At 57.9% G+C, this 17,253-nt stretch overlaps 3 protein-coding genes across 3 annotated transcripts; 2 read left to right on the top strand and 1 right to left on the bottom strand.

Annotated features, from left to right (window-relative positions):
• Nucleotides 1-142: 142 nt before the first annotated feature.
• Nucleotides 143-8,952, top strand: MYCTH_85595 (polyketide synthase; the record flags this gene model as incomplete). The annotated part of the gene is made up of 12 exons (XM_003666479.1): nucleotides 143-325; nucleotides 408-555; nucleotides 611-882; nucleotides 962-1,304; nucleotides 1,378-1,468; nucleotides 1,544-1,614; nucleotides 1,693-1,778; nucleotides 1,855-2,467; nucleotides 2,567-2,717; nucleotides 2,828-3,801; nucleotides 3,901-7,559; nucleotides 7,650-8,952. The coding sequence occupies 12 exons, from the start codon at nucleotides 143-145 to the stop codon at nucleotides 8,829-8,831; spliced, it is 7,773 nt and encodes a 2,590-aa protein (XP_003666527.1). The 3' UTR covers nucleotides 8,832-8,952.
• Nucleotides 8,953-10,315: 1,363 nt separating this feature from the next.
• On the top strand, nucleotides 10,316-12,781 carry MYCTH_2311279 (uncharacterized protein). Its single transcript, XM_003666480.1, has 4 exons — nucleotides 10,316-10,863; nucleotides 10,939-11,536; nucleotides 11,597-12,436; nucleotides 12,499-12,781. Exons 1-4 carry the CDS (start codon nucleotides 10,501-10,503, stop codon nucleotides 12,552-12,554), a joined length of 1,857 nt encoding a protein of 618 aa, XP_003666528.1. The 5' UTR covers nucleotides 10,316-10,500; the 3' UTR covers nucleotides 12,555-12,781.
• Nucleotides 12,782-14,180: 1,399 nt separating this feature from the next.
• On the bottom strand, nucleotides 14,181-15,667 carry MYCTH_2311282 (uncharacterized protein). The gene has a single exon (XM_003666481.1). It carries the CDS (start codon nucleotides 15,403-15,405, stop codon nucleotides 14,302-14,304), a length of 1,104 nt encoding a protein of 367 aa, XP_003666529.1. The 5' UTR covers nucleotides 15,406-15,667; the 3' UTR covers nucleotides 14,181-14,301.
• Between the last annotated feature and the right edge of the window lie 1,586 nt (nucleotides 15,668-17,253).

Consider the following 17,253-nt stretch of genomic DNA (forward strand, 5'->3'; position numbering starts at 1 on the left):
GTAAGCAAGAAGCTTAATAAAGTAGGAAGGGTTGGAGAAGACTGCACCTCGCCGCGCGGACTCGTACTTTACTCTGTTTGTACTAATTACTAGTACTAGTACTCTCCAACTAAGAACCCCTAATAAACCAAGCCTCTTCAAGATGGATGAAGCAAAGTACAGCGGCAGAGTGGGAGACCAGCCAGACGACATCGCCATCGTGGGCTACGCTTTTAGACTGCCCCAGGATGTGGATGACGATTTCACCTTCTGGGACGTGCTGCAGAAGCGACGCAATCTGAGAACGGACTGGCCGGCATCCCGCATCAACGCCGATGCATTCAAAGTGAGAAGCCCCCCAACGGGGTTGGGTTCGCTTTTCATATCCCGGAGCCCCAAAAAGTGCTAACATCTCATCACGACTGCAGTTCCACCATGGCAAAGGCGCGCATTTTATCAATGAGGACTTGGCCGCTTTTGATGCTCCCTTCTTCTCGCTCACGGCCAAGGAGGCCGCGGCCATGGATCCGATGCAGCGCTGGACCCTGGAAACCTCATATCGGGCTTTTGAGAACGGTGAGGGTGAGCTTTGAATCATCACCAGAACTAGATCACTGATACTGGACCTTAGCTGGAATGCCGGCAGAGGCCCTCAGAGGCTCCCGCACTGCCGTGTTTTCGGCCTCGATGCTGGAGGACTACGCAAGGATGACGGCCATGGACCCGGACAACACGGAGAGAACAGCCGTGACGGGCAGCACTGTTGCGTGCGTCATTCCGAATCGTGTCAGCTGGTATTTCGACCTGCGCGGTCCCAGTATCCATGTGAACACGGCTTGCTCCAGCGCGCTGTCTGCAGTAGATATGGCTTGTAAGAATCTGCAAGCAGGAGATTCCTCGTGTGTAAGTGCCCCCGTCTTCTGGCTTTTGTCTCTTCGCTGCATGCCCATGCTGAACTGAATGGTACTAATCTTGGCCGAAGGCGCTCGTAACCGGGGCGAACCTGCTCCTCGACCCCGGCGTATTCCAGGTCCTGTCGAACGGCGGCTTTCTGTCTCCGGACGGCGTATGCCATAGTTTTGACCACCACGCCAACGGGTACGCCAGGGGCGAGGGATTCGTTGCTTTGGTGCTCAAACCGGTGACCGCAGCCGTAAGAGACGGCGACGTGGTCCGCGCCGTCATCCGGGCTGTTGGCTCAAATCAAGACGGCAACACGCCCGTGCTCACGCAGCCTAGTGCCCAGGCTCAAGAGGACTTGATACGGCATGTCTACGCGCGAGCCGCTCTGCCGTTTGATCAGACGCGCTACGTCGAAGCCCATGGTGAATAAAAATGCCTCGTCTTCTGTCAACTGTTTGCTTTCGGTCCCTGGCTAATAGAGAGGAATCAACGCAGGGACGGGAACTCGAGTCGGTGATCCCATCGAGGTCCGAGCCATTGGCCGGGTGTTCCGAGACTTCCGCTCAGCGGAAGAGCCCATGTTTGTGTGAGTCTTCAGCATTCATCCCCAATTTCCGTGCATGTTTCCCTGTTCTTCCCCAGCTAAATAATAGCTCTGCAGCGGGTCCGTGAAAGCAAACGTCGGACATCTAGAAGGCGCCAGCGCCTTGGCCAGCATTGTGAAGGCCATTCGTAAGTGCCCCTTTACAAGCTATCTCTAAGCTCTAACAAGGTACCTCGGGCGACGGTAGGCTGACCTTTATCCCGTAGTGATTCTCGAAAAGGGAATCATCCCTGGGCAGCCGCTCCTCGAGAAGCTCAACCCAGACATTGACGCTGACATGCACCACATCATGGTATGTATTACTTGATTCTTCCTTTTTATCCTCATGCATCCAGGCTTCAATGGGCTGACTGCATCACCACTACCAGGTCCCCTTGGAAGACACAGTGTGGCCAAGCCCGGGGCTTCGTCGGATATCGGTCAACTCGTTTGGTTTTGGAGGATCCAACTCCCACGCCATCCTGGACGACGCATTGCACTACATGCAGGAAAGGGGCCTCCGTGGGAATCATTGCACTGTTTCCGATCCTCTCGTCTCCAACAACACAGATGTGCAGGCGCGCGCTGTCAACGGAGTAAACGGAGAAGCCACCAGGTTCCCGAAACTTCTGGTGTGGAGCGCCGCTGACGAGGGGGCACTCAACCGCATGATCCAGGCATACGAGTCCTATTACGAGGACAGAGTCGCTGGTGACCCCAGCCAGCTCGACAGACTGGCCTTCACCCTGGCAGCACGACGGAGCCGCATGCTGTGGAGGGCCTTTTCCATTGTTAACGATGGCGCAGAGACGACGAGCCTGACACGGCCCAGCAAAGCCACCCGGAGTTCGGCTGAGGTCGGCCTGGCATGGGTCTTCACCGGACAGGGCGCACAGTACGCGCATATGGGTTATGATCTTTGCCGGTATTCCGTCTTCCGCCGGACGCTGGAGCAAGTCGACGGCATATACCGCGGCTTGGGCGCGGAATGGTCATTGTTCGGTAAGAGAAGAGACCCGAAGCAACATTGCTTTACTTGACACTAGCAGTACCAGTAGTCGCGGTTGAGCTCCGAGACTGTAGACTAACTTGCGATGACAGACGAGCTGCGTAGCTCCGAGAACATTGATAAGCCTGAATACAGCCAACCGTTGACCACGGCGGTACAGGTGGCGCTTGTCGAGTTGCTGAGGAGCTTTGGCGTCAGCCCTAAGGCTGTCGTCGGTCACTCCTCCGGGGAAGTTGCGGCCGCGTGAGTACTAACTAGCCCTGAGCCCCTGAACTCCTGTGTGCCATGTACCCTTGAGGTCATCGGCGTGTCTACGAGCGGAACTAGCTGACTGCTTTCCCACATCTACACAGCTATGCCATTGGCGCCTTATCTCTGCCATCGGCCTGCAAAGTTGCCTTCTTCCGCGGACTGCTGGCCGGAAAGTTGCGCGCCGCAAGCGCCTGTACCCCTCAGGCCATGATATCCGTAAACCTCTCAGAGGCCCAGGTTCCAGATTACCTCTCCAAGACTGAGTTGTCAACGGAAAATGCGCTGTCATCGGTATGCGTCGCCTGCGTCAACAGCCCGCTCAACTGTACCTTGTCGGGCCCGGAGGCAGCCATCGACGCGATCAAGGCGCAAGCCGACAGGGACGGCATCTTCGCACAAAAGCTTCGGACTGCGGTTGCTTACCACTCGCCATCCATGCTTGCCATTGCAGGCGAGTATCTGACATTGATGGGACATCTCGAGGGCGCTGCGGCCTCGAAAGTCTCCGGTGGGATCACAATGATGTCCTCGGTCACTGGGAAGGAGGTCCGGCCGACCGAATTGGCCAAGCCACAGTACTGGGTCAGCAATATGGTGTCGACGGTCCGCTTCTCCGACGCAGTGCGCGCACTTCTCGACAAATTCGATTCAACCATCACGGACTTAGTCGAGGTCGGCCCACACCCAGCACTGCGCCGCCCCGCACGAGACACGGTGGGCAAGGAGCAGCAGATCCGGTATGCCGGTGTCTTGGACCGGTCCCGTCCAGCAACCGAGACCATGCTGGAGCTCGTCGGCCAGCTCTTTTCCTTGGGGCACGCCGTGTCCATACCCTCAGTCAACCACGAGAAAGCCAAGCCGGCTCCCCGGCCCCTCGTCGACTGTCCCGCGTACCCATTCGACCATTCCCATCGCTACTGGGCCGAGTCGCGTCTTAGCCGGGACTTCAGGCTGCGAGGGACGGTTCAGGGCGAGACACTGGGAATGCGCGCGTCAGACTGGAACCCGTTGGCGCCAAGGTGGAGGAATTTCCTCAGCGTTGAGTCCTCGCCTTGGCTGGGACACCATAAAGTATGTGTAACAGAGGTGCACATGTGTGCATATGTGACTCGCCGTGCGATGTGCGTAGTACTAACAGACGGATTCTAGATCAGCGACACGGTGCTTTACCCAGCTGCCGGCATGCTCATCATGGCCATCGAGGCGGCGCAGCAGCAGACGGCTCACGGTGACCGCACAGTGATGGGTTACCAGCTAGAACAGGCCAACTTCCTGAACCCGATCATTGTGCCAGAAGCGTGGGAGGACAGGATAGAGACGCAAGTGCAGCTGCAGCCGGCGAGGAAGAAGGAGAACAGCTTCGATGTCTCCATATTCTCATACTCCTCCCGCGGCGGGCAGTGGTCCGAGTGCTTCCATGCCCGGATCACAGTGGAGTACCAAGGCGAAGGGGCCGAGGGAGAGCACAAACGTGTCGCCGATGAAGCCGCGCGGACCCGCCAGGCGGACGCCGAGAGACGTTGCAGGCTGCCCCTCGACCCGGAAGTCTTTTACCGTGACGCGTCGGAACACGGGCTGCAATACGGAGACTGGTTTCAGCTGCTCCGGGAGATCCGCTGGGACGGCCGGAAGACTGCCGTGGCGCGAGTCGACTTGTCGAGACAGAGATACCGGAGCGAGAGCCTGGTGCACCCGGCCCTGCTCGACACAGCCTTCCACGTGCTGCGCGCCAGTGCGGGCCAGCAGCCAGCCGCCAACGTCCCTGTTCGTCTGGAAAAGGCGTGGTTTTCGGCCACGGGCTGGCAGCATCCCGGCAATGGTGAACTTAGGTGGTTGGCCACTTCCAGTCGTGCGATCCGTGACACTGACAGGCCTAACCGCCTTGGTGAAGATGGCACTCTCCAAGCGCTCGCAGCGGATGGGACCGTCCTATGCACCATCAAGACGGCCGTGACAGCGCCCGTCTCCAAGACTGCAGAAGGGGAGAAAGGAAACAAGGAGAAGAAGCTCCTGTACAGCATGGAATGGAAGCCACAGCTGAGCCTGCTCGAGCCGGAGCAGCTGGCACGCGTGTGTCACGTCCATTTCTCCGCGCGGGACGAGACGGCGATCGTGAGCAACCACGCCAAGCTGTGTGCCGCTCTGGACCTCGCCGCCGTGCGCACTCTCAAGCACATGGACCGCTCGAAGATACCAAAGAACCACCTCCTCCGGCACGTCGATTGGATGGAACACCACGTGGCCACCCTGCCCGCGGCGCGGAGGCAAGAAGGGGAGACCATCAGCGACGCCGACCTGGAGACACGTCTGCGCGAGGTCGAGGAAGTGCTTCCTGCGTGGAAGCTGTACACGGCGTGTGCGCGGCAGCTGGGCAGCATCCTGGCCGGAGAGGCGGACCCGCTGCAGGTTGTTTTCGAGTCGGAGCTGGCCAACGTGTTCTACGCCAACCTGTTCCTGAACCTGTGCGCCGACGGGCGGCTTGCCGCATTCTTGGAACTCGCATCCCACGAGAACCCGGCCATGCGCATCCTCGAAGTCGGAGCCGGCACGGGCGGCATGACCGGCCACGTCCTGAACGCGCTGCAGGCCCGCGAAGCCCGCACGGGGGCGCCCAGCTTTGCCGAGTACAGGTACACGGACATCTCGCCCGTCTTCTTTGAGCGGGCCCGCAACCGCTGGCCGGATCTGCACCAACAGGGCCGCATGACCTTCCAGGCGCTCGATCTGGATCGGCCGGTCGACACTCAGGGCCTCGAGGCAGGTTCCTACGATATGATTATTGCCGCCAGCGTGCTGCATGCCACTCCGTACCTGGAGGCCACCCTGCGCAACGTGCGTACCGCGCTGAAGCCCGGCGGCCGTCTCGTGCTGGTCGAGGTCATCAACCCCGCCGATGTGGCCACCAACTTCATGGCCGGCCTGGTGCCCGGTTGGTGGGTTGCCCAGGAGGAATGGCGACCGCACTCTGCGGCGATCACCGAGCCCATGTGGGACAAGCTGCTCCGCGCCAACGGCTTCTCCGGGAATGACATGCTGCTGCGGGATTACGAGAGCGAAGAGTGCCACATCATGAGCGTCATTGTGTCCACGGCGCGGGAGCCGGCCAAGATGCAGAACGGTGTGTCAGAGTCAGAGTCTGATAAGCCCAAGCGCCGTGTTGTCCTCGTCGTGGATGAAACGCCGTCGGACCAGCAAATGCAGCTCGCGGGTCTCGTGGGCGGCCTGCTCGGCCCCGGCTCCGGCTCCGGGTGGCAGACGCCCACAGTTTGCCCATTCGCCCGCGACGAACTCTCTCGTGCACTCACGGGTCTAACAGAAGACGACGTCGTGATCTGTCTCGTCGAGGTCGACAACAGACCGCTGCTTGCCAATCTCTCGGAGCAAAGCTACGCGTGTCTGCAACAGCTCGTCAAGGGCGCCCCGAGACTGCTATGGGCGACGGCACCGAGTGCGGCTGACGATCCGCTGGCGGCCCACTACGGTGCTGTGCAGGGCTTTCTGCGCTCCATCCGGGCCGAGCAGTCGAGCAGCCGGTTGGTGAGTGTGGCGATCGAGGACTGCAGCGATGACGCGACGTGTGCGGATTTGATTGCCCGGGCATTCCGGGCCGCATTCGAGCCCTCGCCACCGTTGGGCGTGGCATCGAAAGAAGTCGAGTATGTCGTGCGCGACGGTCTGCTGATGACGGGTCGGGCTGTCGAGAACGTGGCTGGGAACGAGGCCCTGCGATCCCTCTTACAGCCGCACACCCAGAAGGTTGCGTGGGCAGACGCCCCGGCATTGCAGCTCCCAATGCACACCTCTGGTAACGACGAGCTCCTGTCGTTTGTCCAGGATATCACACATGACCCCGAGGCGGAGATCGGCCCCGACGAGGTCGAGATGGAAGCTAAAGCGTGGAGTCTCAGTCAAGACAGCCTTGATAACGTAGTCGCAACCCGGATCTCGGACGACGACTCCCTCGGAACCGACGAGCGAATGCCGCGGTCTGGCACCGGCTGCGCCGGCATCATCACGCGGGTGGGCCGCAACGTCGACAAGTCCCTCCTCCGGCCAGGCCAACGCGTCTGCATGCTGCTTCCACCGGGCGAAGGGATGCGCAAGTACACACGCGCCCACCACACGGCCGTTACCAAGCTGCCGCCTGCTGGCAACCTCTCGTTTGAAATCGGCGCAGCCTCCCTGGTCCCGGCCATGACCGCGTACCACGCCCTCATCGACGTCGCACGCCTGAGGCCGGGCATGACGGTGTTGATCCACCACGCAGCCGGCGCCACGGCACAGATGGCTGTGCGTATGGCAAGAGCCCACGGTGCCAGCCGCGTTCTTGCTACTGCGTCATCGCCCAAGGAGAAGCAGTTTGTGCTCGACACCTTGGGTCTCCCAGCCGAAGACATCTTTCTCGCCCGCCCGGCTGCGGCATTCGCATCTGGAGTGAGAGCCGCAACACAAGGAGCAGGTGTTGACGTCGTCTTCAATAACGCCTTCCTCGGCGATGACGCGCTGCTAGCTTCGTGCGAGTGCTTGGCACGGGGCGGCTGCTTCGTGGAGGCTGGCCGCGCCAACCTTGACTCGGGCACGGCACTGCCCATGTCGGTGTTCGCCAAGAATATCTCTCTTTCAGCTGCCCACTTGAGCGACTTGAGCCACGATGCTGTTGCTGGGCTCGCCGCGAGGGTCATGGAGCTTTTGGACCAGGGCAGTGTCCAGCCGCCCCAGCCGCTGCGCGTGTTTGACGTGTCTCAGGCCAACGAGGCTGTCAAGCATGTCAAGACTACTGAGGCGCTGGGGGAGTGTGTCGTCATCCGCCCAAGAGATCAGGACATGGTTTCGGTGAGTCTTTTCCGTGTCTTGCTATTCTGCACAGGCATCAGTGCATTGTGAACACGCTACTAACCAGCTTAATCTTCGCTTTGACAATAGTACCACGAAAAGGAAGAGCGGAACTGGATGTTCGACCAGCGGGGGTCGTACCTCATCGCGGGAGGATCCGGCGGCCTGGGTCGGGCAATCGTCCGATGGATGGCGGACCGCGGAGCCAAGCACATCATCATAGCGTCCAGATCCGGGGCCACGTCGGAGGCTGCTCGCGACCTGCTGGCTGATCTCGGAGCTAGGGGTGTCAACGTGGTGGCAATGCAGTGCGACGTCTCCTCCGAATCAAGCCTCGCAGGCATGCTCGAGGAGTGCACTCGCCGCAGCATGCCGCCGATCAGGGGCTGCATCAACGCAGCCATGGTCCTCCAGGACGCCATCTTCCAGGACAGCATGACCTTCGCCCAGTGGGATCTCACCATGCGCAGCAAGGTGCAAAGTTCGTACAACTTGCACCGCCTCCTGCCGCAAGAGCTCGACTTCTTCGTCCTCCTCTCCTCCCTTGCCGGAGTGGTTGGGCAGATGGGCAGCGCCAACTACGCCGCCGGCTGCGCGTTCCAGGACGCACTCGCCCGGCATCGCCTCGCCCACGGCCAGCGCGGCCTCTCGCTAGACATCGGCTGGATGAAGAACATCGGCATCATCGCCGAGACGAGCGCATACCAACGCCAGCGCCAGCGGCTCGAAGACATGCAGCCTATCGACGCCGGCGAGCTCCTCGCAGTACTAACGCTAGCCCTGGACCCGGCCCTCCCGCTTCCGATGCCACTCCACGCCCAGCCGGGGCAGCTTCTTTTCGGGCTGCGGACGCCGGCCGATCTGTTGGCTCAGGGGCGTGCGGTGCCTGCCCTGCTGGAACGCCCGCTGTTCGCCGCCTTTTCTCACCACTCGACTTCCGTTACGGCGGAGTCTTCCCCGTCTTCCGTCAATGCGAGTGCGCCCGATGACAGCGTGCTCTTCCGCCAGGCGGCAGTCGGGTCGCGCGAGCGCTCGATGATTGTGCGGCGGGCCTTGGCCAGCAAGCTCGCCCGCGCCATGTTGATCGCACCCGAAGATGTAGAGCCGACCAAGCCGCTGTCAGCATATGGTGTCGACTCGCTTATGGCCGTCGAGCTGCGGAATTGGTTCGGAAAGGAGTTCGGTGCCAACGTGGCTGTCTTTGACATTATGGGAGGAGTGCCCATCGCAAAGATTGCGGAGACGGTTGCTGCGAAGAGCACTTTGAAGTAGGATAGACTGTGGTAGATTAGGGACAGTGTTGAATTGGGATTGCGCGCAGACTGTCAGGACTCTGAGTCGATGAGCCACAGCGACGCCGACCTCGGGAAGTGGACAGGAATAGATTTCCATCAAACATCCAACAGGGAAGCAGTGATTCAAGAGCGTTGACAAAGCAACGAGTGCACCGATTGAGCCCCGGGACAAAAGCTGAAAGGACGGTGATGGTGCTTGGCCTTTGCTAGTTGGAATGGGAAGAACGATCCCTGATCCGGAAACTTGCACCCAAACCGCTCCGTCTTAGCGGGCTTTTCCCGACCGTTCCGAATTTAAAATCGTACTGTCAATCCTTCTTCAGCAGGTACTGTATCCGTACACGAACCCTTCGTGCTTGGCGCTGCAAGTTGCAACTTCTGAAGGAACTTGGACTCGAAGGAAACAGAAAAGAATGTCACGAGGATGCGTCAGGTAAGAACTCTGGCGCAGTAGCTTGCAGAGGTCGGGTCGGATCAAATAGTAACCAACCTCAGCTGTTACAATCGATTTCTACAAACGCAGTCACATGTTGTTTAAAACTGAAAAAAGAAACTGCGGCTTACCACCGAAACATCGGGCACAAAAAGACTCTCGAACTGAGGAACTGTTTAAAAAAAAAAAAAAAAAAGGCGAAGCTCCTCCAAGAGTCGGTAACCAGCTTCCATCCGAATCAGTTGGGGCAACTATCCGCGGTGACGGGTGTCTCCTGTACGCGCATCATTCCCCGTTAACGTTACCCCTTTAGAAGCGCTCATCATCGGAATATGAACCACACTCCTTCCCCTGTCTTGGGCACGCTTAAACAAGGGTCAAAGTACCCGCGACGTAGTCATGGGGCAAGACCAACCCGCATTAGGAGTCATAGCACCAATTCTCAGCTGTTGCAGCGTGATCCTGCCCCAGGGATTCCCACAACGTAACGCGTTTGTCCGTTTTTCGAGCGGATCGAGCCTGTTTCGGTCTGGGGGAAGCAGCAACGGGCACCCCCTTCGGGTCGCGCGTTCGGGGCGAGAATCAACAAGGTGGATCTCGTACACAAAAAAAGAGGTAGCGCTAGCATCTGACCGCCTCCCGCTTCAGCTCTGTCGGAAGCGCACCTACCAACCAATTCCACTTCCTGGACCGCGCCCGCAATTGCCTCCTCTCCCAAAACCTAAGCCCTCCATTCCCCCATTCTCCCCATCGCCCGAACCCCTGGGCCCAATACGCACCATCTTCACGACATCCATGAATTTGAGGACGACGTGATGACATAGAACAGTTTGATACGGCCATTCAGCTTCCGTTTTCCCCTGTCTCCGCCTCCTGGAGACGCCCCTGGTGCTGCGCTGTGGAGAGCTTTTTGTTCCTCTTTTTTTTTAACTCCATCACGTCTGCAACCTTTCCTGCATTGTCAAAAAACCACGCCTCTCCCCACTCGAGAAATCTGCACCTCAATCTTTTGCATCGAGACGCGGCAGCCGACACCAGAACCCGGATTTCTGAGACGCACGGCCTTGGCTTGAAGCTGCAGCTGGCTTCTGCCTGACCCTCTCTCAACTCGGGTTCGAACTTCAGACGAGTCCGGCACGGCGCCTGTCCCTGTTTAGCTGGGCCTCGAATGCAAGCGACCGCGAGCCTCAGCTAAGCGAAGGAAAACAAAAACATGAATCAGCAACCGGATCTCTACTTCCCCGCCTATGCGATGAGCGCCTCAAACCGTTCTCCCCGTTCCTCCAGGCCGGGATACAACACCACTACCGGTCATCCCGGCATCAACCGTTTGGAGCAGCGGCAGATGGATCCCGCTAGCCAAGCGCCTACGGGCCTCTTTTCGACGGACGATCGGTTCGGCTCGTACGACAGCAACGCCTTCAGGCACAACCGGCTACAGCCCTCTCCGGGCTTTGCCGCGGACAACTTTGTGGGAAATTCCCAAGCATGGGCCTACAACTCCGGCGCAAGCACCGTGACTGGGGCGCTAGGCGAGGGGAGGCTCCGTGCAGGCGCTCGTCGAGCACTTCCCCAAGTTAGTCTTCCATAACCCGTTCCTCTCTGAACCCCAGATGGGACGCAGCCGCTTGCTAACACCGTTACCACCTAGGAGTGGACTATGCCCGAGCAACCTGGTCTTGGAAGCCAGTCGCTTCCCCCCGTTCCTTCGAGCCAGTATCCTACCGTGGGTAGTTTCAACCCCAGCATGGGCCTCATGAACGGCGACGGAGGGTTTCATCCCGAACGGCATGGCTACACGTCCAACATGTACGATCCTCGCCCTGAACCAAAAACGCTGGGCAGCGACTTGATTCCGACCGCCATCGTCATCAAGAACATCCCGTTCAACGTGAGGAAGGAGATGCTGACCAGCATCATGTCCGAGCTGGGGCTGCCGCAACCGTACGCATTCAATTATCATTTCGACAACGGAATTTTTCGCGGCCTTGCCTTTGCCAACTTCCAGAGCCCGATCGACACGCAAACCGTTATTGAGCAGCTGAACGGATACGAGGTGCAGGGCAGGAAGCTGCGGGTTGAGTATAAAAAGATGCTGCCTGAGCATGAAAGAGAGAGGATCGAGCGGGAGAAGCGGGAAAAGCGCGGCCAGCTTGAGGAGCAGCATCAGCCGCTGCCTCTACACTCTCAATCCTCAATGCATTCGCTGAATGCCGCACAAACCTCACGGTCGCGAAACTCGCCGCTGCGTAAGTATTCTAGAGAAGCGCCTGCGAGTGGGGCGGATACTGACCATCGCGCGGCCACAGGGGACGTGGATTTGAACAATCCAGATACGCTCAGCTTCTACACTGAGTTAATGCTGTTCAAAAACGATCCAAACCGCGAAATCATTGTCTTCCCAAGCACCATCACTCCCCAGCAGCGGCGCACCGTTCACATTCTGGCCCACAACATGGGCCTTGAGCATCGGTCCGTGGGCGAGGGACAGCACAGGCAGATCCATGTCCTTAAGGATACAGGTGCCGCGCCAGCCATTCACATGCCTCCAGGTGTCTCTGCCGATGCTCACCGTCGGGGTCTGAGCCGCGCCGCCACCATCGACTTCGCCGAGACGCGCAGTAATGCACCTGGACAATACAACACTCTCGGAAGGCAAGGCCGTCACGGTCCGACTCTGGAGATTCCCGACAGTCCCGACGGCGGTCTGAATGCGTTGCGCGGCGTCAAGTCGTTTGCTGATCTTCGATCTTACACACCGAGCCCTTCCTTGTCCACCGCGTCGGGATACCCTCAAGGAAGCAGTGTACACGCCCCGAATGTGGCTCAGTATGGCGAGTACAGCGCCAGCCTCGGTCAGCCCAGTGCCCTCACGACCCCGACGACTCCAGGCACCGCATCCAATAACGATCCATCCATGCTGATCAATGAGCTCGGCTCGCTGAACCTTAACGAAGGGCCCTTCAATGGCAACCGGCTTCGGCCTCGCGAGACCCCGGGCGCGATCGGAAGCCAACGCCCCGGCTTGAACGGCACTAGCACGCGCAGCGTGCCTGAACGTCAGCCCCACGGGCCTGGCAGTGAATGGGGCGAGAAGATTGGCTTTGGGGGCCGAGGCCGAACAAATGGTCATATGCAGCGAAGCAGTGGTGAGTTGGCCAAGTATACTCACCGATGCTCAGGAAGCTTGCAGACTGACCATAGCATGTAGACTCGTCTGACAACGGCGTGCGTACCACGCCCTCTTCGGCATCGAGGTTCCAGTAGTGTGGATTTCCGTCGTATCCCATGCTGCAGCAACCATATCCGGTGACACCGACCCCGAATCCGCAAGAGCCCCCAGGTCCGGGTTCTTTCGGCCCTGCGTCAGCATGCTCGCACTTGTTCGTCACCCTCCTTCGCGCAATCCCGAGATGACTACACACAACCTCCCGCGACCGGAGCCGTATGCACACGACGCGTAAGAGGGGTCGTGGTACAGTCGAACGGCATTCTGTCACGCCTACCTCGACTTTTCCACCGCACTCTTCCTAGGTTCCAAAACATACCTAAAATGCATTGTAATATCTCTTTTCTTTTTTTTTTCTCTTTTTCTGTTGTTGCTGTTGTTGAAAAGAAGCGATCGGCGCTTTTACTTCCTGCCCCCGGCCGTTTTTTTCTCGTTCTCAGGCCGGGGTCCTCCTTGTCCTGTTGGTTCAGACATACGAGAGTCGATCGACAATGGGGGGAACGCATCGCTGTGCCCTCGGCGCACTTTGCCTACTCCAGTTCACCGAAATCTATCGGTCACTTTTTCCTTGGGTGAAGATCTTTACCCTCGATGATGACGACGGGATGCAGCTAAAAGAGATGGATGGAGATAAAGAAGTTGGGTATACAAGATTCGCTAAACCTCGCATGGGCAACCATCTACTCCGAGGACCTGGCCATGGTTTGGAAAGCATCTGGCTGCACTTCCACCCAGGGCACAGCCATACAATAGGCTTGCTGCCGCCCTCTCACCGCCTTCGGGCCCAATCTGGGCTTGTCACACCGGCGGCCGGACCGAAAGATTTCACCAGCAACGCGCGCCAGTCCTTACGAATGTTACGGTGTTACGATGTCACGTCCTAGATGGCTATGACAACCTCTGGCGGGCCTCATCACGGTTGCCAGCCCGCCTACGAGGACTTAAGAAAGAAAACTCACAAAAAAAAAGACACAGCGGCGAATGAAAGTCCCGATAATACCGCCACACCGCCACCTCAGTCTTTTCGATTCTGCACAACACGTGTTGACAGTGTTTGGTCTTGCGTTGAACGCAGCAGCCAACGGGGGAACGGTGAAGGAGCAAATTCTCAGACGGGGGAAAATACAAGACCTTTTTGGTTTGGAATCTTGGTCGACACATCAACACACCACATGATTGCATATTAGGATGACCTTTCTAGGCCGGCAACTTCGGAACACACTTGTACCTCTTAATATATCTACTGTTCTCGAGTAATGTACTGGCCTGGGCTGTAGGATCAGAGTCCTCTGGTTTGCTTGATCTTCGTGGGTCGGATGATGTTGTCAATGCCGTTTGCTTTAGAGAGAGCTCTTGGCAGCCGGTTTTCTCTTCTCTGTCTTCCCCTTGGCCAGGACTCGGCCTAATTAGACAGTGCCAATGTTTTTGATAACGGGTCATTTCCAATAGGCTATGCTGTAGCGGTGCGAAGTGGGAATGAAACAGCATCTGGATAGACCGTGGTGAGGAATTGCGAGCCTTTGCTTCACTTGTGTTCCGCATATCCGCGACTTGTACTTTGTGATGGAGGAAATCCTTGATGGGAACTGAGAATGCCCACTACGTTTACTAAAGCTCGCAAGTTATCGATCCCCTCGAGTCGAAAAGGTTATCTACGGGGCTTGGGTGAGTGATGAGGACGTCCTGTGGTGGAGTCCACAAACTGCTGATTGTGTAAGATGCGCGTGCTGGCGGTCATGGGAGGGGAGATGGCCCGTCTCCGGGACGAGATGCGGCCACCAACAGCTACTGGAGGAGCTCGTGTTTCCCGGATGTCTTGAGGACATCGTGCACCGCCCGTAGCACAAGGGGATGCAGACTCCGGGGGGCTGCCACGAAGCCAAAGTTGGCCTTAAGTTTTCTCCCCGCGGTCAAGTCGATCTCTTTGCCGTGGACGTCGGTGATCATGCCGCCGACCTCTTCGAAGAGCAGCATGGCGCCGGCGTGGTCCCATATCTTGGCGTAGCGATCCCTCTTCCTGTACACCCAGACAGTCATGTTCGCCGCTCCCATCGCCATGACGGCCCATCGGGGGACCCATCCCAGCAGGTCGCAGCCCGGGAACGGGACCTTTAGCTGCTCCGCCACCCGTTCGTGCACCGAGTCCACGCCGGAGTCGAGCAGAGCCCAGCAGGTGACGGAGCGGAGATGGTCGGGAGACGTGGCTTCGTCAGCGTGCCGGGGGAGCTGCCGAGGTTGCACGGCGCCGGCATCTCCAAACAGCGGCCGAATGTGGGCGCCATGACCCCGGACGGCGTAGAGAATACATCCCTTCCCAGTCGGGTCGACGGAGCGGTCGGTCACGGGAGCGGTGGCATCGACGGAGAGCAGAGGGCAAGCCACGACGCTCACGACCTGACGGCCCGCCTCGAGGAGGGCGACGTTAATGGCGTATTGCTCGTGGCGGATGTAGGTCTTTGTGCCGTCGATGGGGTCAAATACCCAGATCCTGGTGGGACCGGCGGCGCCCGGCGTCAGGGTGGTGCAAGAGTCGATGGCGTCGCAGAGGTCGTCGGCGTCGCGAAACAGGGCGCTGGCTCCGCACTGGGCGAGGACGGCGAGCACACGGGAAAGCAGCCTGCGGTTCTGCCTCAGCTCGTCGGCCGACTCCTCGCCGACGAAGCCGTCGGCGGGAAAGGCATTGCCGAGAGCCCGTCTAAGGAGGGCCTGGATGGCGAAGTCGGCAACGGTGACGGGGCTGAGGTCGTCTTTGACGACGTCAAAGGTCCCGGACGCGGCCTGGTCACCCCGAGCGGCAGCGGCAGCGAGGACCTCCCGGCTGATCTGAGCAGCCGTCTGTATGGCGGCAGTCGCTGTCTCGAGCTCGCGGCGGTAGCAGTTGTCCATCATGAAAACCGCTGTCGTCCTCCTTTGCTTATCCCGATATCGGCAACGACCTCTTCCTGTCTGCTCGTCGGCGCAGTAGGCCCAACAAATACCCTAAAGGTGGTAGATCCCGAGTGAGTAATGCCGGGGGTTGAAATCTCGCTGATGGACACGAGATCTCGGATAGGCTGTCTCATATTATGTGTTGACCCTTTCTTCGACATGTGCTGGGTGGGTTCGAGAACACCGAGGACTGGTTTTATCTCGGGACCATTCCTCAGGTACCTATAGGTACGGAGCTCATGGGTAAAAGTACACTGTAAAAAAACTGTACCTCTATGTAGCCCATTGCTGCGACTTGCATGGGGTCAAAGTTTGCTCCGCAACTGGCCCCACCCAGAGCCGGAGAGAATCCCAGATTTCCAATCAACAACGTCGAGATTCGGTTTGTATGGTCCAGGGCCAACGAATTCCTTTTAAACCAAAAAAAAAAAAAAACTGAATAAATAAGAAACAAACAGAGATTCCAACCCGAGCAGCGTGTTGAATTTAGAGGTGATTGAACGATATGCGGTACCTGAACAGGTGGCGCACCGCATTCTGATTGTCTTCGGCCTCCTTGTGCTCAGAAACGCTGCCTTCCTATTTTATAACTCTCAGCAGCGTGCCTTGGCCCGGAGTATCCGGGAAATCCTTCTCTCCAATGACGATGGGACAACCTTGTCGGCTTCTTTCAAAAAAAAGGAGGGAAGTAGGAAAAGCACGAAGAAAATATCGTGACGGCAGCTAATTAGAGGAACTTTTGATTCTCTCCTCTGCTTCATCCTGTTGTTTATCCGTGTTGGCTAGTGTGGGTGGATGATGGATACCTTATGAACGGGGTTTCTGCTGCGATGATTATGCTTGCTCTCTTGACCCCATTGGAACTCCCCGCTTGGAAAGAATTACGCAGGATGAACAAAATCTACAAGATGAAAGGAAGGAACGGACAGAACAACGGAATGACACGGGATGATGACATTGCGAAGGAGATGGACGATCGTGGTGTCAAGACAGGAAACAACGGCGCTGATGAGGAGACCTTGGAAGAGAGAATCATAATTAATTCTTAGGACGCTATCCATTCACGATCGCTTGGCGAAAATGTTCGAAAACTGTGGCAGTCACATGGATGGGTTCGGCTTTCTCTCGTCCGTCCCCCCTCGATTCTCGCCTGGCAAGACTCGAGAGTGCAGCCAAGGAGGCTAATATCAAGGTGCGTGAGTTCGGCTTATCACGGTCCACGGCCAAGGCTAATAATATGTACTGGAGGGGGATAAGACAGTATCGGGAGCGGAATTTGGCCTTCGGCTGATGGAAGCCCAAGAGTGGGCCGCCGGAAATCGCCCTCATGTCTGATCACTCGATTGCGAATGACAAATCCTCCCAGATAGAATCACATATTAAAGCTGACACAAAAGCGTGTATGTCGAAGGATTGACCTGGCGCTGATCAGAGCGGCAAATGCCCTCCTGATAAAAGACAGCCAGCCGTCAACCATCAACCTGCAGCGGCATCAGCACTAGTTTGGGGGGGTGTCTATAAGGAGGGTGAAAAAAAAAGGAGTAAGAAATGAAATTATCTAGAGAGGGGGTGGGAAGAGAGCCTACCAGGAGAGAGCAGAGGGTGGGAGAAGCGCCCTCGTCCCTCTCTCCTGACTCCTGGCAGCAAACAGCGCGACTGTATTGCAGATATTTCCACATACAAAAACTCCAGTTGACAGCAGAGGAAGGATCAAAGAAGGATGGTGCGCCGAATCAAAGAGCCATTGTTAAGTCCCCATCTGCAACCCAGAGAGGAAAGCATCAATACCTAAGTCAACTAGGTATTAAC

The sequence above is a fragment of the Thermothelomyces thermophilus genome, chromosome 7 (genome assembly GCF_000226095.1).
Source record: "Thermothelomyces thermophilus ATCC 42464 chromosome 7, complete sequence".
In the NCBI taxonomy this organism is placed as follows: Eukaryota; Fungi; Ascomycota; class Sordariomycetes; order Sordariales; family Chaetomiaceae; genus Thermothelomyces; species Thermothelomyces thermophilus.